Source organism: Sus scrofa, chromosome 5 (genome assembly GCF_000003025.6).
Source record: "Sus scrofa isolate TJ Tabasco breed Duroc chromosome 5, Sscrofa11.1, whole genome shotgun sequence".
In the NCBI taxonomy this organism is placed as follows: domain Eukaryota; kingdom Metazoa; phylum Chordata; class Mammalia; order Artiodactyla; family Suidae; genus Sus; species Sus scrofa.
Window position 1 is genome coordinate 35615551 of NC_010447.5, and position 27215 is coordinate 35642765.

The 27215-nt window shown below is 36.5% G+C and overlaps 1 protein-coding gene across 1 annotated transcript in view; it reads right to left on the reverse strand.

The window, feature by feature from the left end:
- The window catches only part of ZFC3H1 (zinc finger C3H1-type containing), a 53935-nt gene continuing 28426 nt past the window's right edge, over positions 1707 to 27215 (reverse strand). Inside the window, exons 15-35 of the mRNA XM_021092001.1 lie at positions 26622 to 27164; positions 26427 to 26536; positions 25167 to 25298; positions 24939 to 25060; positions 23592 to 23693; positions 23095 to 23214; positions 21566 to 21749; positions 20014 to 20200; positions 17732 to 17920; positions 16856 to 17093; positions 13293 to 13398; positions 13012 to 13210; positions 12310 to 12404; positions 7562 to 7672; positions 7202 to 7306; positions 6907 to 7072; positions 5679 to 5779; positions 3707 to 3808; positions 3048 to 3087; positions 2715 to 2777; positions 1707 to 2585 (exon numbers count right to left, since the gene is read on the reverse strand). Of these exons, the coding sequence (XP_020947660.1) occupies positions 2448 to 2585; positions 2715 to 2777; positions 3048 to 3087; positions 3707 to 3808; positions 5679 to 5779; positions 6907 to 7072; positions 7202 to 7306; positions 7562 to 7672; positions 12310 to 12404; positions 13012 to 13210; positions 13293 to 13398; positions 16856 to 17093; positions 17732 to 17920; positions 20014 to 20200; positions 21566 to 21749; positions 23095 to 23214; positions 23592 to 23693; positions 24939 to 25060; positions 25167 to 25298; positions 26427 to 26536; positions 26622 to 27164 (3153 nt within the window). The 3' untranslated portion in view covers positions 1707 to 2447. The remainder of the gene's footprint in view (positions 2586 to 2714; positions 2778 to 3047; positions 3088 to 3706; positions 3809 to 5678; positions 5780 to 6906; positions 7073 to 7201; positions 7307 to 7561; positions 7673 to 12309; positions 12405 to 13011; positions 13211 to 13292; positions 13399 to 16855; positions 17094 to 17731; positions 17921 to 20013; positions 20201 to 21565; positions 21750 to 23094; positions 23215 to 23591; positions 23694 to 24938; positions 25061 to 25166; positions 25299 to 26426; positions 26537 to 26621; positions 27165 to 27215) is intronic.

Sequence of the window (27215 nt, forward strand, 5' to 3'; positions counted from 1 at the left end):
TTATTTTTAAGGTAATATAATTTCTGTAAGATAGCATCTGATTTTAGGTAGAAATATGATCAAAAAGAAAACAGCTGTTTAACATATGCTAAGGCCTCTGCCTGCACGACTACAAATGGGAACCATGGGGCTGTTACAGTGTACCATAGCCTGCATGGCTCTCCTCTGCAGCTGCATGCACCAAGGCAAAGTATTCTTTTTTAAAAAAGAGGCAACCATTTACTGCTGATGGAACTGTTAATGCAACAAGTAATAAATTTTAGAATTTATAAAAAAGTTCAAAGCTTAGCAATGTCTCTAAAAAACTATTGAGAGATTTTTAATCAATACCAAAACTGTTACACAATTGTGGGGGGGGACAGACTGGAAATATTTTCCAAGCACCTAACAGTGGTTTTCAAATAACCAGAACAAGGTTAAATAGTTAAATGCATATGATGGAGGAATACTCCTCTGGGATATCTTCCAAGCAAGTTTCTTTGGTTTTAAAGTAAAACCCTATAGCCTTTTTTTGGTTTAATGAAAGATACTAGACAACTGGGTTCTGTTCTTGACCTCACCAAAGAGCACTTACTAGTCAAATACGCACTGTCTGGTGGGCATATTAGTAGTGTCAAAACATGGTTTTATTTTGACTAGGCATCGTAAAAATGCAGATGTACAAATTTGCCTAACATTTCATGGGGCTGTTGCTCTACCCCCAATAATTAGACTGCATTGTAAGACCTGATTTGTAGCAGTGTTATGTGTCATTAACAATTTTCCACCAAGTGCAAACAACCCACTATAGACTGAAAATAAAACAAAACAAAAACTCCTTTATATTTGTTCATATTAAAATTCAACGTAAGACAGCATGTCACTAAGCAAATTATTCAAACTACAGTTGGGAGGAATTCTCGTCGTGGCTCAGCAGGTTAAGAACCTGATTAGTATCCATGAGGATGTGGGTTCAATCCCTGGCCTCACTCAGTGGGTTAAAGGATCTGGCGCTGCTGTGGCTGTGGTAGCTGCAGCTCCAATTCGACCCCTAGCCTGGGAACTTCCATATGCTGTAGGTGTGGCCCAAAAAAGGAAAAAAAAGAAGAAAAACAAACAACTATAGTTGGGAAATACTTTCCAAATACCTTGGTCTTGAGAACAAGGGAATTTTTTTTTTTTTGCTTTTTAGTACCGCACCACGGCATATGGAGGTTCCCAGGTAGGGGTCCAAATCAGAGCTACAGCTGCCAGCCTACACCACAGCCATAGCAACGGAGGATCTGCGCCATGCCTGTGACCTACACCACAGTTCACGGCAACATCAGATTCTTAACCCACTGAGTGAGGCCAAGGATCGAACCCACAACCTCATGGTTCCTAGTTGGATTCGTTTCCGCTGCGCCACTAAGGGAAATCCAAGAACAAGGAATTTAATGGTAGCACAAACCTATCTGTTTACCATCCTCAAAATAGACTAGGACCCATCTTCTCAAATTTAAAATCATACGAGTGTTTTCATGGAAAAGCAGGTTCAGGATAAGAAAAGTATTGATATAGTTACAGTGAATGTCCACATCTCCTACTTCAACCCTCTCCCACCAGAATGTGAAAAGTGAATAAAGACAGCAACATTTTTCAAAAAGTTAACTTATATTAAAAATATTTTATAAACAATTTTAATACTACAAAGTAGTATTGCAATACAAAGCAGTTCAAATATTAACTGTTCTTTAAACTGTTAAACTTTATTATAAATTAAAATTTCTTTACAAAAAAATTGCACATAATATTTGACCACTCTTAGGTTCTGATGCTCTGGCATTTGCAATAGTTTCTTTAATCTTCAAGTTAAACAGTCTCAACAAGGAGTCCAGAACGTAGAAAGGGCAATAAACAACCCTGTTAGAGCATTCAAGTGCAACTAGCAGACTTGTGGCCATGGCAGTTACACTATCCTTAAGATGGACTGCTTAGGTTTTAAATCCTGAAATGAAGAATCTCAAAAGGTTTAAAGAGGAAAAACTAAAAGGGACTGCCAACTTTTTACTGTAAACACAGCCCTGGAAATTAAATCCCAAACAAGAATCTCTCAGGCATCAGAGAGTGTCAAGTGAATCAGGAATAGCACAACATAAAGGTAGGGGAAAAGTAAAAAATAAAAACAAAAACAAAGCAAAATGAAAATAAATGTCAGTCACTTTGAGGAACTATACTTACGTACATGATGTTATGAGAATCTGGCAGGGCCCAGAAGCAGGCCAAACAGGAAGTTCATTTATCCAACCGAAGAGGGTCATGTTCATTGCTTCCGGTTTTGAGGATAGGATATTGTAGGGGACTTGATATGATCAGTAATGCTTGTCTGCCTTACACAGACCTTAGCCAGGGATCAGCCTAATCTTGAAGGATCATTCAAATAATTTTGGCAATTATTATAAGGACTTAGAACTGACTGCACCCAGTGTTCAGTGATTCTTGCTTTCTGTTTTGTAACTGTTTAAATTTAAGAGCTCATTTAGGCTGACTCCAATTTCTTGGCACTTGGAAACTAGTTTTCTCAGGTTATCAGTTTTACCTCCTTCTGATGCTTCAAACAAGAGTTGCTGTAAAAGACAGGGAAGCATAGAAGTAAGACTTAGCTAGATTTTGAGCATTACCACATCAATGGATATGGCACATGCAGAAAATTTATAGGAAAACTTCAAGATGAAATAAAAGATAAAAAGCATTACATCTTTCCACAGTGATGCACAAAGAGGTAACTTCTGTAAGGCTCTCTGATATAAACGGTGGACCTATAAGATAGATATATATATACAATTCCATCAGGAAACGTGGTGAAAAACACCTTCACAATCCTAACTATTTCAATGGTACTTCACAATATAATAACATTCAAGACAAAATGGTTATGCTGGGTTTTGGAGTTTCCAAACATTTAGAGTTCTTAGGATGTTAACTTCTATGCCTTAATCCTTTTAAATTGAAAAGTCAACAAAAAGGACAGAATAACTATTTAAAAAACAACAAAAAAGCGACCCATCTGATAGTCAATGATGGCTTACCTCTCTTTGTCCCTTTAGAACAATCTCAGCAGCAATGGCTCTAAGAAAAAAAAAAAGGAATATAGAAAAGGGAAAAGAAAAATTTATATATCTTTGAACAAAATGAGATACTACCACTGGCAGAATACTGACTGTGGGAATCTGAGTACAAAACTTCCTGAAAGTAACAGGCTAAACTTCCAAGGAGGGTAACCTATAGTGAAAAGAAAAATTCAACAATTTTTATCAACTTTACAATAATAAAGCAGACCAGTGTTTTGAACATAAATAACGTTCATAAAAAATACTCATAATTACTAGTTAAAAAAAATACTTGGTACTAACACCTTTAAAAGAAAGAAGGCATCAGATTATAACAGGGGGAAAATCCTGAATTTCAAAAGAGATGGTCTTAAAATGTGTATAACAAATCTGGTTTTTTGATGACAGTACTGTTTTCTAAATGTTCTCCTTCAAGGAATACTAAAACTCTACCCATTTTGCTTTTAGAAGCAATTGTTAACGAGCACTTCCTCATGCAGCAAGTGCCAAAACTAAATCTATATTAGAGATCTGTCCAGGAAAATTAAAAAGATGTCATTTTCAGATTTACCTGTCGGGAACAAACCTTATAAATAAAAGCAATAGCTATAAAAACATGTACGTGATTGTTGCATTACATTTTCCAGGTGGCCAGGCATGTTGGGATATTATATGTAAACATCTTGGCTTGAAGTTTCAGAATCTGAACATTGCTTTCTTCCCATTCATGTTGAAGTAGCCTGTAAAGTACATTCAGGAAAATGAACAAAAGCATTGCAAGTACAAGGAACCTCAAATGTGCTCTATGAGCAGACTGTTTGATGAGGTACAACTTTGGGTCAGTTAAATTCCATCAAGGCTATTCAGTAAGTATTTGAAGAATGCCTCTTAGAAAAATTACCCTGGGAAAGAAACATGCAAACTAGCAAAAGGTCCAGTCAAGACTCATGCCATCTTCAGCAAACTAAAATAAAGCCTAGAGGATACTAAAGCATTCTCTCCAAATTATACTCCACATGCTCCCTCCCCCAAAATTTTCTAAAATAATGAACTGATATATCAGTGCAATTTATTGGTATTTTTCTTTCTTCACTAAAGAATATACTTATTAAGAATGTTTCTTGAGCTAAAATGTAATAAGTACAGTGAATTAATTATTAAGTTCTCTATTCTGAAAAAAAAAAAAAAGGACAAGGATGACCATAAGGATATAAGTATTAAAACACAAAAGTGAAGCTTCACCAACAAAACCAACATCTAAACTAACTACATTCCAAATGCCTATCATTAGAAACTAGTCAAAATATCACATTTTCTATTTCAGATGATTTACCAAAGGTGATGCTTTATAATACAAATTCTGTAATTAACTCTGGCAGATTAGCATGCTTACTAAGAATTTTTATTATAAAATGGTATAGTTACTTTTGTCACAGTCTTAGGTCTTTGAATTTTTTTTCAATCTCTTATATCATTTTCCCACATCATGCTAAGTGGAATGTAAATACTCAAACACAAGGGAATATTTGATAAATATTTTAGGCAACTTATAATCCATAAAACAAACTTAGAAACATAAGACACAACTGATGCAGCAGAAATGACTATACAAATAGAAGACAAAGCAGTAGCATGCAAGGTACCTTTTTGAATCAAAAAGCACAATTCTTGAGGGTTAAAGGGGGTTTTATTCTATCAAAGAAGCTACAAAGAAATGCTCAGAAATCTCCTTCTAATCGAATGTATGAAATTTCTGGATAAGTGTTTCTCAAATGTGGTTTGAGGGATTTGGGCTCAGGAATCTGCATTTTTAAATGGGTATTCCAGGAGACTCTGCTGCATGCTAATATTTGAGAATGACTCATCTATATGAAAATATATCATAGTAACTAAAATATATAGGTGGTTGCTTATCTCTATAACACTTAAAGAAACCTCTTAAGTAATATTCCTTTGCTGTATAAAACATGCTCACTGGTTATAATGCATGCACTAAGGAAGATGGTGTGTGCCTAGGGGACACAGGTGGACTCTAAGTATATGCCCCTTTATAACCTGCGGCACATGGAGGTTCCCAGGCTAGGGGTCTAATTGGAGCTGTAGCTGCAGCAACGCGGGATCCGAGGCTCGTCTTCGACCTACACCACAGCTCACGGCAACGCTGGATCCTTAACCCACTGAGCAAAGCCAGGGATCGAACCCGCAACCTCATGGTTCCTAGTTGGATTCATTAACCACCGAGCCATGACGGGAATTCCAATAATCTGCAGTTTTTTTAAGTGACTAGGTTTTTTTTTTTCCCCCATACCCACATGTGTAAGTTCCCAGGCCAGGGGTCAAACCCGCACCACAACTGAGGCCTGCACCACAGCTGTGGCAATGCTGGATCCTTAACTCATGGAACTGGATCCTGTGCCACATGGAACTTCCTGAAATTACCAGATTTTTGCAATGACTTTTACATGAGTAGCTACCTATTGCTCAACAACTCTGAAATTAAAGTATCAATAAGGAAACAGTGAAAAGAACAGACTGTCCTTAGCAAGTTTTCAAGGATAATTTTATACAAAGAGCCTATACTATTGAGCTGAAAATTTTATTTTTTCTTACCTCAGTGCAAGTCCAGAATTAGCTGGCATAATTGAGCAAAACCGTTCCAAGGTTTTGGAATGCTGAGTCTTTGGAACACAGCTCAAATAAAAGAAAATAACCTGTAAAGGTTGAGGGGGAGGAAAAAGGAATGCAACAAAATGTGAAATCCAAAATTACCTATGTGTTTTAATGAGAAAACCATAATGGTCTTTAAGACACGAATGTATAAATTATAATAATGTATGATGCTGTGAGTTACAATTCCTACCATTAAGTGTATTAGTGATTTTCCAAATATGAATTAGGAAATGTGGTCTAGTGATGAGAGCCATGGACTGAGAACACTGACAAGAAGCCAGGAGTCCGGGTTTTCATTCCTGAGTCTACCTTTACTTGCTGTATAGCTGGGCAAGTCATAGGGCTAATAATACCTGCCACATCTTGCTCATGGAATGCCCGTGTGTAAATGACTTAATGTCCATAAAGTGGTTTGAGATCCTGGGATAAAGAATGGCATAGAAGTACAAAGCATAATAATTGGTTATCCTGATTAGCAACAAAACCACCCCACCAAAATAAATAAATAAAACAGAGATGTTTTAGTCTACAATGAGCTTTAGAAGGAGCTTCTACCCTCACTGCACTGAATGAAAGGGAGTATCTGAAACTAAACCAATTTAAAAAAATCCTTTGCTTCACTGCCTATAAGAAGATGACTATATAGACATATATAGATATAGGTACATCTCAATATTCAGATTCTACTCAAAATTCTTAACAGCATCTGATTTCAACTTTCTTATGTCCTAAGTAATTATATTTGCTTGATAAAACATTGATTAAAAAGAGCAACTACAACATGTAAACCCATTCTTGTTTCAAAGTTATGGAATTTTTCATTCAGTAAAATTTCCAATTACTCAAGCAAAACATTACTGATACTATTACAGTTACTTTTTTTGTTCTTTCTTAATATATATTAAACCTTAATATTTCTTCACTTTTACTTCAATGCTAAATTTTATTAAAAGAACATAATCAATATGCACATTTTATCTTAACTGAATCTTAAAGGGCTCTGTTCCTAGATTCTGAAGAGATAATTAGAAAATATGGTCAAGAATAATAGTAAATGCTAGTAAAGTGGTCCTAGGAAAAGCTCTCAATATAAAACAAGAGTTTTGCTATCATTTAAGTCCCTTTCTTTCATACAAACATCTAAAGAAAGAAAGTTTTCATTTCTTACCCTATTATGAAATTCATAGTTGGACCAGTAATCAGCACTGCTAAAAGGAATGGGGTATCGGGCAGGGACTGTAACCAAACATCTATTCACTAAATCAGTAAAAAATTTGAATTCTTGGACTTTGTTTCTGGATCCAGCAGCTCTATTATTGGCAAAGACAAGATAACTGCCAAAAGAAAAATATAATTTAGAATAATTACGGCAGTAATTCTCTAACAAGAAAGCTCATCACCCCTTTCCCCAACCATATCCCATTATTCCAAATCCCAGTCTTATTAAGAGGAACTAAACTTACTCCATCCAAATCTTCTGCACTATATCAGATCTCATGGCCACCCCTAACGCTGCCTCATATGCCTCCACTGTCTCTTTAATACTTGATTGAAGAGGATGACAAAGGCTGTTTAAAAAATGAAGGAAAACATTGTATGTCTACAGCTCAATTTGATTAGGTAAAGGAATGACAAGGTATAAACATTACAGATACTATTACAATGGAATCCTTCTTTTGATCTTTATGTATAAACCTTAGCATCCCTTCAATTTTGCTTCAATGACTTTAACATCAGGTTAATTTTAACAGTGTAATTCAGTAATAAATAACAAATGCAAGCTTAGGATGCAACATTTCTCTCCATAGTAGATAATGTCTCACCAGTAAATCAGCCACAAATAGGGAACTTGATGGTTAAACATGTCATCATCAAAATTCCCTTTACATAAACGGGCTGGAATGTCAAGTGGTCCTGGGATATTTAAGAGATACCTGGGGGGAGAAAAATCACACTGTTTGAAATTACGCCTATGCACACATGGATCACTAATACTAAAAAAAAAATTATCAGTTTCAACTGAAATTTCCTTGAACTATTTTTATAAGGTAATGAGACTTTATTTTCATGTGTATATCTTACCATTTTGACCCCATCTCCAGCATCATAAATTTATTATTTTATACCTACTTGAACAACTCTTCTAAAATGGATTTTAAAAATCTTATCCCCAAATTAAACAGATCACAATTGTCTACTTAAACCTAATTAAAAACAGAAAAGAACTGAGATTACTAAGTATCTAAAATTTTCCCACAAAATCTGTACTTTCTTATAAAAAGTTACAAAACTTGTTATCTGAAAATAATTCCTCCCTTACATACATACATACATACATGCACATACCACTATACAGTTCATTTTAGACATGATATCAAAGTGTATTCTACAACATACTGGTCTATATGAACTTGTCAAAAAGAGGTCTATGATCAATAAGATTGAGAAGTACTGCAAATTAAATTAACCCCCCTTAAAAGGCCACAATGTATATTAGGATATTAAAGGCTCTAAGAAGTCAATCATTAAAAAAAAAAAAAAATCTATTCGACTTTGGCTAATTCAGGTTTCCTCTCCAATACATTTGAATCTGTGTGTACAGCACCAGCATCTTCAGGAACAATGTTTTCAAAGGAAATACAATGATGTCAACAATGACAATCTAGCATAGATGTTCACCCAGGATTTAAAAGTTATTTCATGAGACTAAGTTTTAATGGATTAGAGAGACTAAATGGGGGCTAGGGTGGAGGAGACTGGGTGGGGACCATAAGAAAAGGAAGAAATGGTACATCTAGAAGTCAGGTTATCATTTTAACTTGGCCATAACTAGCTATATTACCATGAGTTTATCACTTAATTTCTAATACCGGCTTTCTCAACTGAAAACTGAGGTAAGTAAGAAGAGATAACTTTTTTTTTTGGTCTCTTCTAGGCCCGCACCCACGGCATATGGAGGTTCCCAGGCTAGGGGTCAAATCAGAGCTATAGCCACTGGCCTACACCAGAGCCACAGCAACTCGGGATCTGAGCCGCATCTGCAACCTACACCACAGCTCACGGCAACGCCGGGTCCTTAACCCACTGAGCAAGGGCAGGGACCGAACCCGAAACCTCATGACTCCTAGTTGGATTCGTTAACCACTGTACCACGACAGGAACTCCAAGAAGAGATAACTTTAAATCTAACCTATGCAAGACTATCCCTAGGCTAACTTCAGTAAGGTGAATGAAATCCCCTAGTTAACTTTTATGGCTATCTACTAATCTTCAAATTGATTTGAAACAAATGAAAATTACCTCATCTAGTTCTTTCTGGCTGTCCTTATACCAAATTTTACACACATACACATATATACAATTTATACTAAATGTTACATAGAAAGAAATGACAGAGTCTAACTCTAAATAAATATTATACGTCTATGTATTTTGCTCTACAATTTCTACTCATGAAGTAAAACAAGTATTCTGAATCTATTAAGAGCACTGATTTCTCCTATTAATAAGCTTTGCTTTTATAAAATCTTTTTTTTTTTTTGCTTTTTAGGACCACACCGGAGGCATGTGTATGGGTGCTGCCTAAGTGAGCACAACACCTGAGGCACGTGGAGATTCCCAGGCTGGGGGTCTAATCGGAGCTATGGGTGCTGGCCTACACCACAGCCACAGCAACATCAGATTCAAGCCACATCTGCGACCTATACCACAGCTCACAGCAATGCTGGATCCTTAACCCACTGAGTGAGGCCAGGGATCGAACCCGAAGCCTCATGGTTCCTAGTCGGATTTGTTTCCACTGTGCCACGACAGGAACCTCTATGAAATCTTTTATAAATTAAAAAAATTTGTATCAATACCAGTAAGTATGGCAATGGTGTAAATTCTCACACTGCTATTCTCTCAATATTTGACTCAAAAAAATTCTGTAAACAAAGACTTCAAATTGTCTAAATAAATTGAGCACAGGATACCTTTTTCTCATGATTCTTGTTAAATTATGAATTTCCATGAAAAAAATAATAAAGCCAGATGCCTTAGTAAACAATGACAAGATTATGTGGAGGTAGCCTAGTTTCAAATTTTTATTGATAAATGTCTATTCCGCTTCATTAAATTGACATCAAGAAGATCTGATTATCTTTGACCACGTACAAACTGGCAGTAACTCCTTTTAAGCTAAAAGAATTACCTCCTTGCCCAAAGGAAGACTGTAAAGTTTGGTTCAGCCTTGAATTTTTCCTGTGCTTGAGTTTGAGACAATAAAATAAGGAGAAGAAGTTCCCTTGTGGCACAGAAGGTCAAGGATCCAGTGTTGCTGTCAGAACTGTGGCGTAGGCCACAATTGCAGAGCAGGTTTGATCCCTGGCCCAGGAACTTCCACGTGCAGGTACACCAGAAGAAAAAAAAAAAAAAAAAACACGCCAACAAAGCATGGAGAAGCTGAACAATCTCTAAATTACTTATAGAACACTTTAAGTCTCTGTTAACTTGCATTTCAAATTACTCTTTTGTAATTAATTGTAAGACGTTAATCCAGACATAGAGGAACAGAAACAATTTCAAGAAAAGTACTAAAATCATCATGTCAATAAATTGACTACCGTTAAGAGGACAGATGTAAAGACTCACGTCTAGGAAAGAACAGTGACTCCAAACTTTTTTTGTCAAATCTCAAATAAAACGGCTATGTTTGGAGTTCGTATCGTGGCTCAGTAGTAACAAAGCTGACTAGGTATGCATGTGGATGCAGGTTCGATCCCTGGCCTCACTCAGTGGGTTAAGAATCTGGCATTGCTGTGAGCTGTGGTGTAGGTCGTAGACGAGGCTCAGATCCCAAGTTGCTGTGCCTGTGGTGCAGGCTGGCAGCTGCAGCTCCAATTTGACCCCTAGCCTGGGAACTTCCATACATCACCAGTGCATCCCTAAAAAGGCAAAACAAAACAAACATCGCCAACAAGAAAACCCCTGCTGTGTTCACAAAATATTCTAGGGTAGCTAGACCATTGCCTTAACAAAGTGTGGGTTATTTTTTTAAATATATTTTTGTATAACACTGCTATACGGAAGGGCGGCAGGGAAGGAGTACCTAAGAAAAGAAAAATACATACAAGCATTAGACTTGCATATATAAATCCAAGACTTTTATCTTCACTTATCAGTATTTTCCACAAGAATTTTTTAAAGAGATATTCAGCTTGGACTTTCCATCTCCTAGTTCTTCCTAACATAAATAGAGTAAGTCAGAAAATATTTTCCTTTTGATGCTGTTTTACTTAGGATCAGCAAACTACACCTATTTTCATAAATAAACTTTTATTAGAACACAGCCATGCTCATTCATACTGTCCACAGCTGCTTTCTTGCTACAACAGCATAGTTGACTATTAGTGACAGGGCATGTGGTTTGGAAGCCTAAAATATTTACTATCTGGCCCTTAAAAAGTCTGCTGATCCCTACAAAAAATGAGGAGTTAGAAGGAAAGAGAACTTTAAAAGCCTGCCCCAAAACCATTCTTTATGATCTGCTATGGCCTCCTTTGTTGTTACCATAAGAACTCATAGGGAAGCAAATAATAGGGAAATAATACATAAGTAAATAATAGGGAAGTAAAAACAGGGTTCTATATAAGTTACTCAGAAAGTAAGTGATGGCTGAGAAAAGAATCCTCTAAAGCTTCTTACTCTGTATTTCAGAAGTAAAAAGTAATTCTCGTTAGGAACTTTTTTTAAAAGGTATATTATTTATATCCACTTTAGATCACCAATCCAGTAAATTAGAATTCTTTTTTTTTTTTCAAAAATTACTCAAACTCTCTCAGGAAAATTTGTTGCTACAGTATTTTTTTTTCCTGATTTTGGCCACCCCCACAGCATTATAGAAGTTCCTAGGCCAGGGACTGAATCCGAGCCACAGCTGCAAACCTACGCCACAGCTGCAGCAATCCTCCTGGATCCTTAACCCACTGAGCAACAGTGGGAACACCCTGTTGCTACAGTATTTAGTGCTAAAAATTAACAATGACAATAAATTAAAAGCAGAACAGGTCACTACAGTGTCAATATAAACCTTCCTTTATTACTATTCCTTTTTTTTTTTTTTTTTTTGCTTTTTAAGGCCACACCCGAGGCATGAGGAGGTTCCCAGGCCAGGGGTCAAATCGGAGCTACAGCTGCTAGTCTACACCACAGCCACAGCAACGCAGGATCTGAGCTGCGTCTCAGACCTACACCACAGCTCTTGGCAATGCCAGATCCTTAACCCACTGAGCAAGACCAGGGATTGAACCCTCAACCTCATGGTTCCTAGTCAGATTCTTTTCCATTGAGCCACGACGGGAACTCCTCCTTTATTACTATTCTTAATCCAAAGAATGTAAAGCATTTTACATCTTGTGTCCATTTTTATTAAATTCTACTGCCCTTATGTAGAATGTAAGAGAGCATTCTCATTTCTTTAAAAAAAAATTTTCAATCTAAAATGTAATCAATCCACAAAAAAACTGGTAATCTTTCCACTAGATTACATTATTTCTCATTCTTCTACAAATCAAGAGTTCTATAAACTTACCGAAACAGATCCAAGTTACTATACTTCTCAAACCCAGGTTTAAAGAAGGATGCAATAAATTTCCGCAAAAATGGAAGAAGATTATCTCCTTGATTCTATTTTTAAAAGAAGGAGGAGGGGTATACATTATTAGGCGTACAATGTTTAATTAAATGAAAATCTTTCAAGGGAGGAAAAGCCATGCTTCCACCCCACCCCCACATCCCAAAGCCACAAATTAGATTAGGTTTCTTGAGTAGGTAAACACAGAGATGACTTCTGCACCCTGAGCTCCAAACTGAACTAACCAATTAAACAATGTAACACCTAATATACCACAAGCTCACTTCACTCACTCATTTCACCAATTAGTCATTAAGCTCTATCATATGTTTGGCACTGTGTTGGTGTTGGGGGGAGGAGACTCTAAATCAGAATGAGATACAATCCCTGCCCTAAAGGAGTTCTTAGCACAGTGTACAAAGCAGCTGTAAGCAAAATTACAATGCGATATAATTAAGTGCACTTAATATAACTATGCACGGTGATGGCAGAGAAAGAATGAATACCTAATACAATTTGCAAAGGGCAAAAGGATCAATCAAAGCATTCTGGCGAGGCTGATGCCTGAAACATCTTAGAAAGGATGAATAAATGTGAAACATAAAAATATCATATTTGAGAGTTATGAAAAAATTAATTATGTCTTTTTTTCTTTTTTACCTGCAAGATGAAGAATTTGCACATATGATAAAAAACCTCTGCATTCTGAGGGTTTTTGTCAAACGCAGTAAGCCACACTGCCTGGGCTTTGTCATGCTGATTTGTTCGCAAATATAAACTGACAAGGGATTCCAACAACTTGCAGTTCATGGGACATGATTCCAATAAACATTTACACAGCTCCACTGCAGCCTCATACCTTCACAAGAAAAACACACATCTAACACATGAAAAAAATTAATTTTTTATACAAGGTTAACTGCTTGTCAATTAAGTTTTACCTCTCGAGAAGCTGGTGCAGGGCAATCATGTTTGTATAAAGTGGAACACAGACCTCTACTCTTTCCTCAACAGTAAGGCTCTCATCTGTGCAAGCTTTCACCGCATCTATTCAAAAACATCATAACATGAATCAAACATAAAATGAATTATTTGACTGTTAAAACTCTAATAAAGCCTATTATTTTATTTGACCATATCTTATTCACCTAAACTCCTGGTTTTCACTCAAAGGAAGTACTTCAGATATCTCCAAACTCCTAAAATTAAATCGCTTGCCCTCACTTTCTTGTTAAGAATGAACATCCCTGAGTTCCCTGGTGGCCCACGAGGTTAAAAATCTGGCGTTGAACACAGATTCAATCCCTGGCCCAGGAACCTCCACATGCCACAAGTACGTCCAAAAAAAAAAAGCATAAAACATCCCATATGAGCTCTTGCATCTAAACAAGAATCTCTGCATTTACCCCAAGTTCCTAAAAAGGATATAAAAAAAAAATTTAAAGAATGAATTATCTCTTTATCTTTTTCGGACCCACTTCACTAGAGTTCTTACTGACTGATGATCTAAATGTCTCCCTGTAAACTAGATCTCTTCCTTACTTCCTCAAAACAGTTCCCTTTGTAGAGTCCTTTATTTGATCTTGCTGCTTCTTAGACAATGGTCCACTGAGGTTTCACTTTGCACAACTGTCATTATTTTCTCCCTGCCCAACGGTGGTATGACTGCCCAGCTTTACTGAGTCTAAAAGCGAATGTCATTCTGATACAGCACTTTTGAAGTTTACTTTTAAGTGTCCTATCTAAGCAAACCTATCTCTGCATTCATTGGATAATGTTCTTCCTCTTCTTTTTAATTTCTTCTTGTCTCTGCTTGCAAGAGACTGTTTATATTTTCTCCTGGTCTCATTCACTGACTCAGTTCTCTCTTTTACCCCCTATTGCTGTATTTTAAAATTTTATTTCCTCAAATAAAGTATCTCATAGCCTCAATTACTGAGTAACTTATTGTAGAACACACTGAAAACTGTAAAGCACTACATGATACAATAATTTCTATGTTGTAATAACAATAATAACTTTTAAATCCATTTCTCTATCTATAATTGTCCATTTAAGGTGCACTTCCTTATTTCCTTCTGCCAACAAGCATTTCCGCTTGAGTGACCAATTATCATTCACAAACACCACTTGTACTACCAGTCTTCCCAATCCACCAGTTTTCTATTAATACACTTTCGTTTTCCTGGTCTCAAAACCCTGAAATCATCTTTGACTATCTTGTCTTCCCTGACATTTAATGTGGTAACTTAAAATGTCTGTAACAAATATGTCTCCAATAAATGTCTCTCTTTCCCAGGTTACTTTCTTCCCCTGTTCTTTTCTATTTAGGCCACACCCACAGCTTATGGTAATTCCTGGGCAGGGGATCAAATCCAAGCTGCAGCTGTAACCTACTCGACAGGTGGCGGCAACACTAACACTGGATCCTTAACCTACTGCGCTGGACGGGGGATTGAACCCTCACCACCACAGAGACAACATTAGATCCTTAACCCACTGAACCACAGTGGGAACTCGCCAGGTTACTTTTTTTATGCTTCAGTTATGGCTATGAGCTTGTTTTCCTATCTTTGGTTTCATTTCTCCCTAGCATGTTCTTTCTTTTCCTAAAGAATCTCTATTGCCATTAATTCCAATCACAAAGTTCTTGATAATCTGGTGCCATTCCACTTACCAAGCTTAATTCTTTCTGTTCTCCAGCACAAAAGTCTTACTTTGATAAGGACTTGGCTTTTTTTTTTTTTCCCGTCTTTTTAGAAGTTTCCAGTTGCCGACCACCACCACAGCCACAGCAACGCCAGATCCAAGTCGAATCTGCGACCTACACTGCAGCTTGTGGCAACACCGGATCCTTAATACACTGAGCGAGGCCAGGGATGGAACGCATATTCTTATGGATACTACTCAGTGGTTCTTAACCCGCTGAGCCACAACAGGAACTCTAGGACTTTCTTCTTCTTTTAATCTCTCTTCAAATTCACTGCACTAATTCCTATCTACTTGTTGCTTTTTGCTTTAATATGAATGTCCTTTTTTTTTTTAGGGCCACACTCAGAGTATATGGAAGTTCCCAGGCTAGGGTTCCAATTGGAGCTACAGTGGCCAGTCTACGCCACACAATAAATCGAAGCCGCACCTTCGACCTATACCACAGCTCACAGCAACACCGGATCCTTAACCCACTGAGCATGGCCAGGAATCGAACCTGCAACCTCATGGTTCCTACTCAGATTTGTTTCTGCTGCGCCATGACGGGAATTCCAAGGAATATCCTTCTTTTACTTCCTTTCTTCCCTAGTTTATTCAATAAACATTTACCAAGCACTCAGTACACTGCCAGATATTACAGGCCCTTGAGAAACACGTAAGACAAGAGTCCTATCTTTGAGGAGGAGACCCATCATGTCAGTTACATCATAGTCAAACTTCAAAGTCCACCTCCAAGTCCCAATTCTTCAGTGAAGACACCCTTAATCATGCCAACCTACAATAATCTCTTCCCTTCAGGTTTACGGCCCGTACTATCCTCTAAATCACAGATCCCAGTCCCCTCTAAGCACGGAATTTAGATTTTATACTAACATACAGTTACATAGCCTCACATGGTCAATAATTACATCGGGTGTATAGATTTTATTTTTTCTTTTTATGGCTGCACCTGTGGCATATGGGAGTTTCTGGACCAGGGATTGAATCTAAGCCGCAGCTGTAACCTGAGCTGCAGCTGTGGCAATGCTGGATCCTTTAACCCACTGCAGCAGGCTGGGGACTGAACCCGCACCTCTGCAGCCGCCTGAACCACTGCAGTTGGATTCTTAACCCATTGTGCCATGACAGGAACTCCAGATTATTATTATTTTGTTTTCCTCTTCTGGCTGCCCTGCAGTATATGGAGTTCCCAGGCCAGGGATCAGATCCAAGCCCCAGCTGCAATCCAAGCCACAACTGTGGTAATGCCAGATCCTTAACCCACTGTGCCAGGCTGGGGATCGAACCTGCGTCCCAGCACTCCCAAAATGCCCGCTAATCTTTATCTTCTAAATAGGCTATATACTTATTAGGAGAAAAGAGGCTTTATATATTATCTATATTCCACAGTAGATTTCTGTTAGCACATAGTAGCAAACAAACTCATTGTTTGATAGAGAAAATATTACTTGAAAAAACAATATTATCTTTTAACTTTAATCTTGATAGATTCCTTTACAAAATTTACCTGCTTCTATGATTCAATCAACTCGTTAAACTATGTAAATATGCCTTATCATCTACATATTTAGCTGGTGTCCTTTGCCATAATCAGAAAAACTAATTATGCAATTCACATAGTTCCTGGCTTTCATAGATGCCACCTTATCTGACCCAATCCTTAATCTTTTAAGCATTTATACAACAAAGTATGAAACTATGACTTGCAATATATAAATTTATTTCACTCAAGTAGGAAGAATCATCATAAGTGCTAAGTTGATGTTCTAAATTTATAAACATTTACACTTACCTTCAAATACTGCTACCAACATGTCAGGATTAGTCTTTACATCTTCAGCTGCTTGCCATGGCATTATAAATGGTTCTATGTTAACAATTCTTGAAGGATTGGCATTAGATGGATCATAAAATTTTGAAGGGAGAACACTGAATTCAATAAGATGTATGTAGGCCAGCCATGCCAAACATCGATCACTTGTTTTAAGGTATTCAGCTACTATTCCATCATTAGCCAATTTCAACGCATTCTAGGTAAAATGGAAAAATAATCTGAAGGTGTTTTTAAAAATATTCCTAATAAGATTCAACTGTAAAGGCAAAGAAGATTAAAAGAGTTTTATTTCTTTGACATGGTTCTTAAATACCTAAGTCAAAACTTTGATAGTCACCAATTTATTTAATGAAAAAACTCTTTAGAGCTATCAGTACAAGATTAACATAATTTTTACCATGTCAAGGTTTATGACATAATTAACAAAAAAGATTAAATTCGCTTGTACATCTTAAGTGTCATGATATTCAAAATTTAGAGAAAACAATAAAAGTAACAAACAGAAAAACTCCAACACACTGATACAGAAGATTTTCACTAGGGACTAATTTTTCCCTTTATGGTTTGAATACTGACTGACGTTTATTCTGGTAGGTACTCAACATATGTTATTTTCAGTTAAAATTCATAAATACTCTAAAGAAGGTATTATCCCTACTATGCAAAGGAGGAAACAGTCATAAACTTACCCAAATTCACACAACTTACTGCTAAGTGGCAAAGATTCAAATCTAAAACCTGTGCTAATTATCATTAAACAATACTACCTGTACTATTTTAAAACTTTAAAAAATTCTCTACAAAATGTAACTAAATGTTATAATAACTGTTTACCTGTAAAATAGCAAGTGCACTTTGGCATCTTCCAGTAAATATATGTAGCTGAACTCTAAACAAAAGAGCCTCTAAAAGCTGAAAGGACAGAACATCCGATGTTTCCTGCTTGGCTGCTCCCATCAGGAATTCCATCATTCTTTCACATACGTAATCCTTTTCTTCAAAGGTGCTTTCTAGGTGCAGAAACTGCCCAAAGGGATGTCATATGTTACTCCTGCTTCGTAAGAATAAACTAAAACTACAGATTTTTTACATTTCATTAAGAAACTATCTCATATTAAAAATTCAATTTCTGGAGTTCCCACTGTAGTGAAGTGGATTAACCTGACTACAGGGCTAATCTGACTACAGCAGCTCGGGCTGCTGGGAGGCATAGGTTGGATCCCCGGCCTGGGACATGGGTTAAAAGATCTGGCATGGGCTTGAATTCAATTCCTAGCCTGGGAAATTCCATATGCCGTGGGTCTGACCATTTTGAAAAAAATTCAATTTCTACAAGAAGAGTAATTATACATATGTATAAACCCATCTTTCAGTACTATAACCTAGATTTGCCCTTCTTCCACAAGTTGGAAATTTGTTTTAGTTTTCAGATATACTCTGAGGATTATCACTGAAGCAATTCCGCCTCTCCTTTCCTTGAATTAATAGGTAAATGGCAGCAAAGCCATGATAGATCTCCAAAAACTCATGTTTATGATCATACACAATTTGCAGTGCTCAGGTGTGTGACTATAAAAGTTTTGAGAACAGCATTCATAATAAGAAATATATGGGGAGTTCCCTCATGGTTCAGTAAACTGGGGATCTGGTGTTGTGAAAAATGTGGCTCTGGTTATAGCTGTGGTGTGGGTTCAACCCCTGGTCTAGGAACTTCAGTGTGTCACAGGTGTGGCCAAAAAAAAAAAAAAAAAAGAAAAAAGCAACAAAAGAACTATGTGGCAAAAGAATAAAAGACTTAATCAAGAAATTAAGAGGTCTTTTAAAGACCGAACAATTTAAGGAAGGCTATAATACCCTATGACTTGTGGTGATCAACAGTATTAACAGTACAAGGCTCCAAGGAAAAAACCAAGCATATGAAAAAACAAAAAACCAAGCATCTTTCACCATCCAAATCTATTCAGCTCCTGAGTTAGGAGAGTTAGAGAGTAGCAAGTTCATTCATTAAGGGACATTGTATTATCCAAATCTATCTGTTTTGAATTTCGGTTAGCAAGTAAATGACAGATCTGATGATAACAGATTTATATGAAAGTTTATCTGAATCAAAAAGTTTTTGAGTTCAGCTGGTAAAAGTTTAGATATTAATGAATACTTATTTCACAAGTGAATCATTTATGGAGTTCCCACTGTGGCTCAGTGGAAATTAATCTGACTAGTATCCATGAGGATGTGGATTCAATCCCTGGCCTTGCTCAGAGGGTTAAGGACACAGCATTACTGTGAGCTCTGGTTGTAGGTTGCAGACACAGCTCGGATCCCATGTTGCTGTGGCTGTGATGTAGGCTGGCAGATGCGATTCAACCCCTAGCCTGGGAACCTCCATATGCTGAGGGTGTGGCTCTAAAAAGACCAAAAAAAAAAAAAAAAAAAAAAGTGAATCAATTATAATTTTAAGTTTTAGCCTGGGTAAGAAGCTCCCATTTTCTCAGAGGATGAGGAAAAAACCCATTTTTTCACCAAATCTTTTTATTTTAGCAAGATTTTATATTACTATGATTTATAGATTAAGATTATTTCCCTAAGTAATGAGGATGAATAATTAAAAAACCAAAATGCATCCTGGCTTTCATGAAAATGTTATACAAACATTAAAAAAAATTTTTTTTTCAGAGTTCTCTTACGCAGTGGGTTAAGGATCTGGCATTGTCCCTGTTGTGGCTCTGGTCACTGCTGTGGCACAAGTTCAATTCTGAGAACTTCAACATGCCACAGGTGCAGCCAAAAAAAAATTTTTTTTTCAGGTGTTTTGCAAAAAATTCACTTAACTTTGCCCAAACTAAAACTGCTTAAGAATAGATAAGCATAAAATGTTTTATGTTTTTTTCATTACCAATAAAGTAAACAACAACAACAAAAAATCACCTCTTTACTAAACATTGTCTTCTTGTTTAAAAGTCTAAATTAATCCTGACCCAGAGAAGTGGTTTTGAGGTTACTGGTTATTATCATATCTATATGCAGACGAACACATGACCTATTCAGCTTACACAGTGACATTTAAGATGACCTAAAGAATTATGATTTCACATACAAACTTTATATCTTCTACTCACGGTCCAAAAACTTTGATAATCAGGAGCATATTCAACAGCTGTTTCACACATTTCCTGAACCTCCTCCTTGGTTCCTCTTTTTGAGAACAATCTGAGGTAATGGCACCAAATTTCTGGATTGTCCTTGTTGTTTTCCAAAGCTCGAGCCAAAACATTTAAAGCAGAATCCAAGGACTCTGAACCTAGCCTACATGTTTGAAAGAAAGAGCGGAATTTTTTTTTTTTTAAATGCTTGAAAATACTTTTAAATCAGCCTAGTCTAATGAGTCAACTTTTAAATTTCATTTTCTATTAAAACTTACCAAGAAGCTATGACAAAAGCTATCACCTATGACAAAAGGAAGTAGATTAAGATTTTAAATCACATCTGTCCAAAAAAGGTCCTGATTTCCTATAGACCTTTTTTAAGTTCTTTTACAATTCCTTTTTAAGTGGATGTTCAATGAGCATTTACCAGATAAAAACAGTGTTGTAAAACCACTAGATTATCAACTTCAAATGTGCTATAGGTCCATATTCAGCAGTACCCTTTATATTTACACTCGTCTATGAATGGGAAAAGTTAAACAATTCTCCCTCAAGGCCATCTACTGCCAGCACAAAATAATCAAAGCTTTCAATATAATAGTTCTTTTCAACAGTCAAGGGCTTGCTATCTCTTGGAGAAGATAATTGTCTCTCATGATCCTATTCATAAAATAATGTACAGTTTTTTGGCCTTCACTCAGTAAATGAGTCAGAAAAGAAAACACTGTAACTTATCCCATTAACATGAAAATGATCCACAAGGTAAGTTAAATAAGCGATGTATTCAGATGTGATTGTTAGCATTCTGCAGTGCTACTTTATTACAAAAAGTCGCTATACCAAGTTTTAAAATAGAGCAGCCTATTTAAAAACAAACAAACCTGACTATTACAATTCTAAAATTACAGTAATAAAAGATTACTCCTGGTAATACAAAAATTATTCCTGGCAATCCTATCAACAAGTAGGAGTCTGAAAATGCAATTATGTAATAGAAGCTGTCATTTTTGAGATAAATTACTATTTACCTTATTTGAACACCCATAACAACACACATAGAAAATGTATGTAAAAAAATTCTGGTCAATTGACCAGAATTTAGAGGATCTTAGACAGGCTTTAAATTTCCAAATGAAAATAAACAGAAAATTTAACCTGTTCCACTGTGATTTTATCATAATTTTGAGACCAAGACTACCTGACTTATTAAAAAAACTCAATGATTAATTCTTAGACCACTCAGAATTTACTGTTTTAACTAATAATACTTTGAAATAAGTAAGAGCCCAGTGAAGTTAAAACTGTAGCTAATTCATTACTCACAGACTGAGCCATGCACATAACTCAAGATCTAATCTTAAACTTTTTCTAATAGCTTTAGAACAACAAAGTGCTTTTGGCTTTGTCAAAAAACAAAGACTCCATTGATACTACGAAGGAAACCTGATTACCAGAGATGAAATAAACCTCAAACATAAAAATATAAATGTGTAACAGTTAACACAAAGATTAGAAGGGGACCTACCCCTCATTCTGATTCAAATACTTGTATGCAAGCTTGAGCCAAAGTTGTACATGAGACGGATTTTCAAGCACACTTGCTTCTAAATTAGCTATGTCATCAGTCTCATTTGTAAAGTATCTGACATCATCTGGAGTGACAACGGTATCCAAAGCTGGAACATTAATTCGGTTCTCTGGCTGGAAGGCTACAAAGAAAAGTATTATTAGCTTCACAACATCTCTAATCCACAGATCCAAGAAAAGACAACTGGCCTCATCTTAAATCTAAAAGCTCATAGCTTTAAGAGAGATCATACAGGGAGTTCCTATTGTGGCTCAGCGAAAACGAATCTGACAAGTATCTATGAGGAGGCAGGTTCGATCCCTGGCCTCACTCAGTGGATTGGGATCTGGTGCTGTGGTGAGCTGTGGTGTAGGTCACTGATACAGTTTGGATCCCACGTTGCTGTGGCTGTGGTGTAGGCGACTACAGCTCTGAGTCAACTCCTAGCCTGGGAACTTCCACACACTTGCTGTTGCGGCCCTAAAAAGACAAAAAAGAGAGCAAGAGCGGGAGAGATCATACGGTTTATTGCCCAAACCAGGACACTTCCACGAGTAAAAAGTGATATTAAAAATTACACCAGGACAAGAAGTATAAATTAGGACTATGCTGGGCAAACTGTAAGAACAACCTCCCTACTCTAAGGCTAAGTGTCATCATCTGATAATTCACATTCATTAAATTGTAAGAGGAGTTCTAGCTGTGGCCCATTGGGGTTGGCGGCATCTCTGGAGAGCTGGGATGCAGGTTAGATCCTTCAGGCAGTAGAGTGGGTTAAGGATCCAGCGTTGCCACAGCTGCAGAGTAGGCTGCAACTGTGGCTTAGACCTGATCCCTGGCCCAGGAACTTTACATGCCGCAGGGCAGCCAAAAAAAGAAAAAAAAATTAAGAGAAAGTCGTAATTTATAAACATTATTTATTCCACTATATCTAAATTAGAGAACAAGTATTACATTAATATAAACATCATGAAAGCATATTTGCTAATATACAAACAATAATTACGCAAACTTGAGATTATAACGCAAGGTATGCTTGACAATAAGGTACTCATTCACACTTTGTTCACTCACTTCATTCATTCATTCTGTGAGTCTACTGCATATCAGAAAACACAGACTCAAAGATGAAACAAAACAGAGCGCCTGCTATCAAGGACACAGGCCAGGTAGTAGTTCTCAAATGGGAGCAGTACTGCTTCCTTCAACCCACTCAAGTAGGTTTAGAAATATTTAAAGCTGTCACATTTACTAAAGGGTGACCCTCACATTTACTAGGCAGGGGCCATGAATACAAAACTCAAGAGGCAGTCCTCACAAGGAAGAACTAACTGCCTTAAACACAGAGTGGCATCACTGTTGTAAAAAACAAAAACAAAACCCAGAAATTTTAAAAAGGCTAGTAGATTACACCAAAGGATTCGCAAAGTGTTAGACAAAGATTAACACCACAATTTAATGACTGTGGGTCTTAAATTACTTCTTACCATATTTGATTGGTCCTGTAGACTGTTCCTCGTCACTACTGAAATTATTCTCTGAAATAGGTTTTCTCCAAAACTTTGGCTTCCACTTTCTTTTATCTTTGTAGGTTGTAAATGGAGGTGCTAAAGGAGACAGGAGATGGTTAATAGTTAATAGAATTAGTTTTTTATAGTTTTGGGTTTTTTTTTTTTTTGGTGGGGGACAGTGGGCTGTGCCTACAGCATGAAAAAGTTCCCAGGTCAGGAATTGAACCTCTGCCACAGCTATAACCAGAGCTACAGCAGTGAAAATGCCAGATCCTTAACTTGCTGAGCCACAAGGGAACTCCAGTTTTTTAGTTTTGAAGGCTACCCAAACAATACACAAAAAGAGCTAAATGTATTCTAATGTTACTCAGAAATGACTTTTTTTTTACACTGAGAACATAATGCCAAAAAATTTGCTCGACAAATTTGCTCTATAAGGTTCTTTTGTGCAGCAGAAAGAGATATATACTCACTATGGCCTTTACTTTCATTGATGTTGCTAACAAGGAGAACAGCCATCTGGTCCATTGACATTCGATCTTTGTTTACTCCAAAAAGCTTCTCGACATATTTTTCTGAAAGTAGAGCAATGCTATCTTCATAAAAAGTATAATAAACATGGATTACAGAAATTAGGCTAACTAAAGACAAAGAAGTGAAGAATAGTTTAAAAGTTAAAAGTACTAGTCAAAAACACCCATGGCCTTCTAAAGGGCAAGGAAGGCCTACATTATCTCAACTGCTAGAGCAAATCCCACCATATCATGCACCCAATTTGGGCTGGAAAAGAGTATTTACCAAAACAACCTAAAAAAGTGAAAATTAAAGTCCCTAATTGGGAATGATTAAATAGATTCGGTGATGTTACAATCACTCTGAGTCATCACAATACTGAATTTAACAAACACCAATAATGTGAGAAAAAAGAATGTATACATGTATGTGTAACTGGGTCACCATGCTATACAGTAGGAAAAAAAATTGTATTAGGGAAATAACAATTAAAAAAATTAAAAAAAAAAAAAAAGTGTACAAAGTACTTTTAGGGAGTTCCCATCATGGCACAAAGGAAACGAATCCAATTAGGAACCATTAGGTTGCCTGTTCAATCCCTGGCCTTGCTCAGTCAGTGGGTTGAGGATCCAGCATTGCCGTGAGCTGTGGTGTAGGTCGCAGATGCGGCTTGGATCTGGCATTGCCGTGGCTGTGGCATAGGTTGACAGCTACAGCTCCGATCAGACCTCTAGCCTGGGAACCTCCATATGCATCGGGTGCGGCCCTAAAAAGACAAAAAGACTGGAAAAAAAAAAAAGGTCTTTTTATACTTCATTGTAGGATTTGAAACTACAGTCTACAGTCGTCTCAACTTCCAACACCCCTCTATTTTCAAAAACAATAAATAGGGTTTATTTTTAAAATATCAGTAAAATTTCTATACAACCATGTGATATACACTGCTAAATAAACTGAAATATTTAGATGAGCACCATCAAAAGAACTTTCTGCAATGATGGATGTCTTATATATATGCACTGTCTTATTGGTAAGTACTTACCAACACTGACCTCAACAGTGGCTACTGAGCATTTGAAATGTGGCTAGTGTAACTGATGAAATAAATTTTTATTTTAATTAACTTAGATTTAAATAGCAACATATAGCTAGTGACTACTGTAGTGGATAGAGCAGACCTAGATAAAGTGTCAAAGATGAATGTATTGAATTATTATAGCTCTTTAAAGATGTCAACAACTGAATATAAAGCTTTTAAATTGCCTAAATTCAAATTTTCAGTTGAGAAACAAGAGGTCTTTAAGAACCTGCTGCAGCAGCAATTTCTTCATCAGTGCTTGTCTCTGAACAACCAATCAAAGACAGATTATATGACAGAATGTCCTGGAAGAGCTGTTTTCGGCTAAGCGTATAGTCTTGTGTATGCTGCCTAAAAATAAATAACAACACAGAAAAGATAATCATGTATATACCAAAGCCAAATAACCAAGACTACCTTTTAATTTACAAACTGCTCACAAATAAAAACTACTCACCATTGACAATCATCATCATTACACGTTCCTGTTAAATCAAAACGGCAGAAACACTGATCTGGTTCGATCATATTACTGTATGATACTGAGCTTAGGGGAAGTTTTTCCTTGGTACGATAGTATGGACTAAATCTAAGAAGAAAAGAGGCAGACAGGCACATTATGATGCTCTATAAACATTCCTCAGAAAATTTAAGAAATTTTCATCTTTTCTTTCTCAGTTAAAGTTTCTATACTTTGAGCTTACTATTTATCTAATTATTAATCTAATACTATCTGATACCAAAATGAAGTCTCACAAACAACAAGAATATCAAGTCCTAGGAACATGATACTTTTATACCCAGGATATAAAATATAGGAAACAGAAAACAAAGAACAAAAATATCCTGTATTCTAAAAGTAGTAATTTTTACCACATGATAAAACTCTATAAAACACTGGTCTTTTTTTTTTTTTTTTTTTTTGTCTTTTTGCCTTTTCTAGGGCCGCTCCCACAGCATATGGAGGTTCCCAGGCTAGGGGTCCAATCGGAGCTGCAGCTGCTGGCCTACACCAGAGCCACAGCAATGCGGGATCCGAGCCTCATCTACGACCTACACCACAGCTCATGGCAAAGTCAGATCCTTAACCCACTGAGCAAGGCCAGGGATCAAACCCGCAACCTCATGGTTCCTAGTCAGATTCATTAACCACTGAGCCATGACGGGAACTCCCAACACTGGTATTTCTTACATTACCAGCCAACCAAGAAACTAGAGAAAAAGTTTACACTACATAGTAGATGCTTAATAGTTTTATAAAATCATACCAATTTAAGTCTAACAGCTTCTAAAAGTCTTAAAGAAAAAAAAAAAAGCAACCTCTCACTAAGGTAATCATCTGAAAGTATCAAATCAAGTTTATGAAAGCTGGCCAATGTTTTCCTTAGAGTAATAGTAAAACATTTTAAAAAATTAAAAATTCTCCTAAGACTTCAGTTATTTTTCTTAAAATCTTTAACAGACAGTAATTGAGAATTCTCCACAATTCCACCAGTAGCTAGAAATTAAGATTTGATAAGAATTGATGAAACCAGGTGTGAAGTGAACCTTACTTCCTCTTTGGTTCAAGTCTGAAAACAAGACAGTAATTTATACAAGTTCATTTTTTTCATGACCATGATTCAATTTTCATTATCATCAAATATGCAAGCTTAGGATATCATTAACAACAAGAAGCAACCCTGAAACTCAAGCTTATTAAATCTTCCTTCTATACCTGTACGACTTAAAAACTAGAAGGGGACTATGGTAGGGTCTAAACGGACATGGCTTCACTTCTGCTGCTTTACTCTGTGCTGTCACAAAATCCACATCCACGGAAATCTCCTGCAAAAGAAAATAGTAATTTCTTAAGGCAAATATGGCTAGGGTGAAGTCTAGATTTCATAAATAATTTGAAATGTTCAGTTACCTGACCATGCAAAATCTTGTCTGTAATGCTTGTGGTAGTTTTTAAAATCAGTTGTTTTAAGCTGTCAGCTTTTGAATATAATTTCTGCAATTCACCAATTTTTAATCCTAGAAAAAGTTCTGGTTTTTCTACTGTATTCTTGGTAGGTTTGTTTATACATTCTTTGTTAGGTGTATCAGTGTGCTTGAGGTTAGGTTTAGTGAAAGAATTGGATTCTAAGAATGATCTTCTTCGTTCTCTGTTTGATCCAGCCAAAATCTCAACATCAACATCATTTTCCTCTGTGTCCAGACTTAATTTATCTTGAGTCAGATCGTGAAGTGAGGGCTGAGGTAAAGAAAATTCAGGTTCCTCTTCCACAAGTGGAGCAATATTTTGTTGTTCCTTTGCTTTAAGGGCCCTGGCTTCTTTTAGTTTCTGAATTTTCAGAGCATATTCATATTCTAGCTTTTGTAATCGTCTTTTTTCCATAGCAATTAATTCTGCTGAATGCTTTCTTGGACTTGATATTGGAGAATTGTCCAGTCTCATCATTTTGTTTGGCTGGAGGGAAAAATGGTATCAGTATTTTATATTGTTATGATTTTATAAATG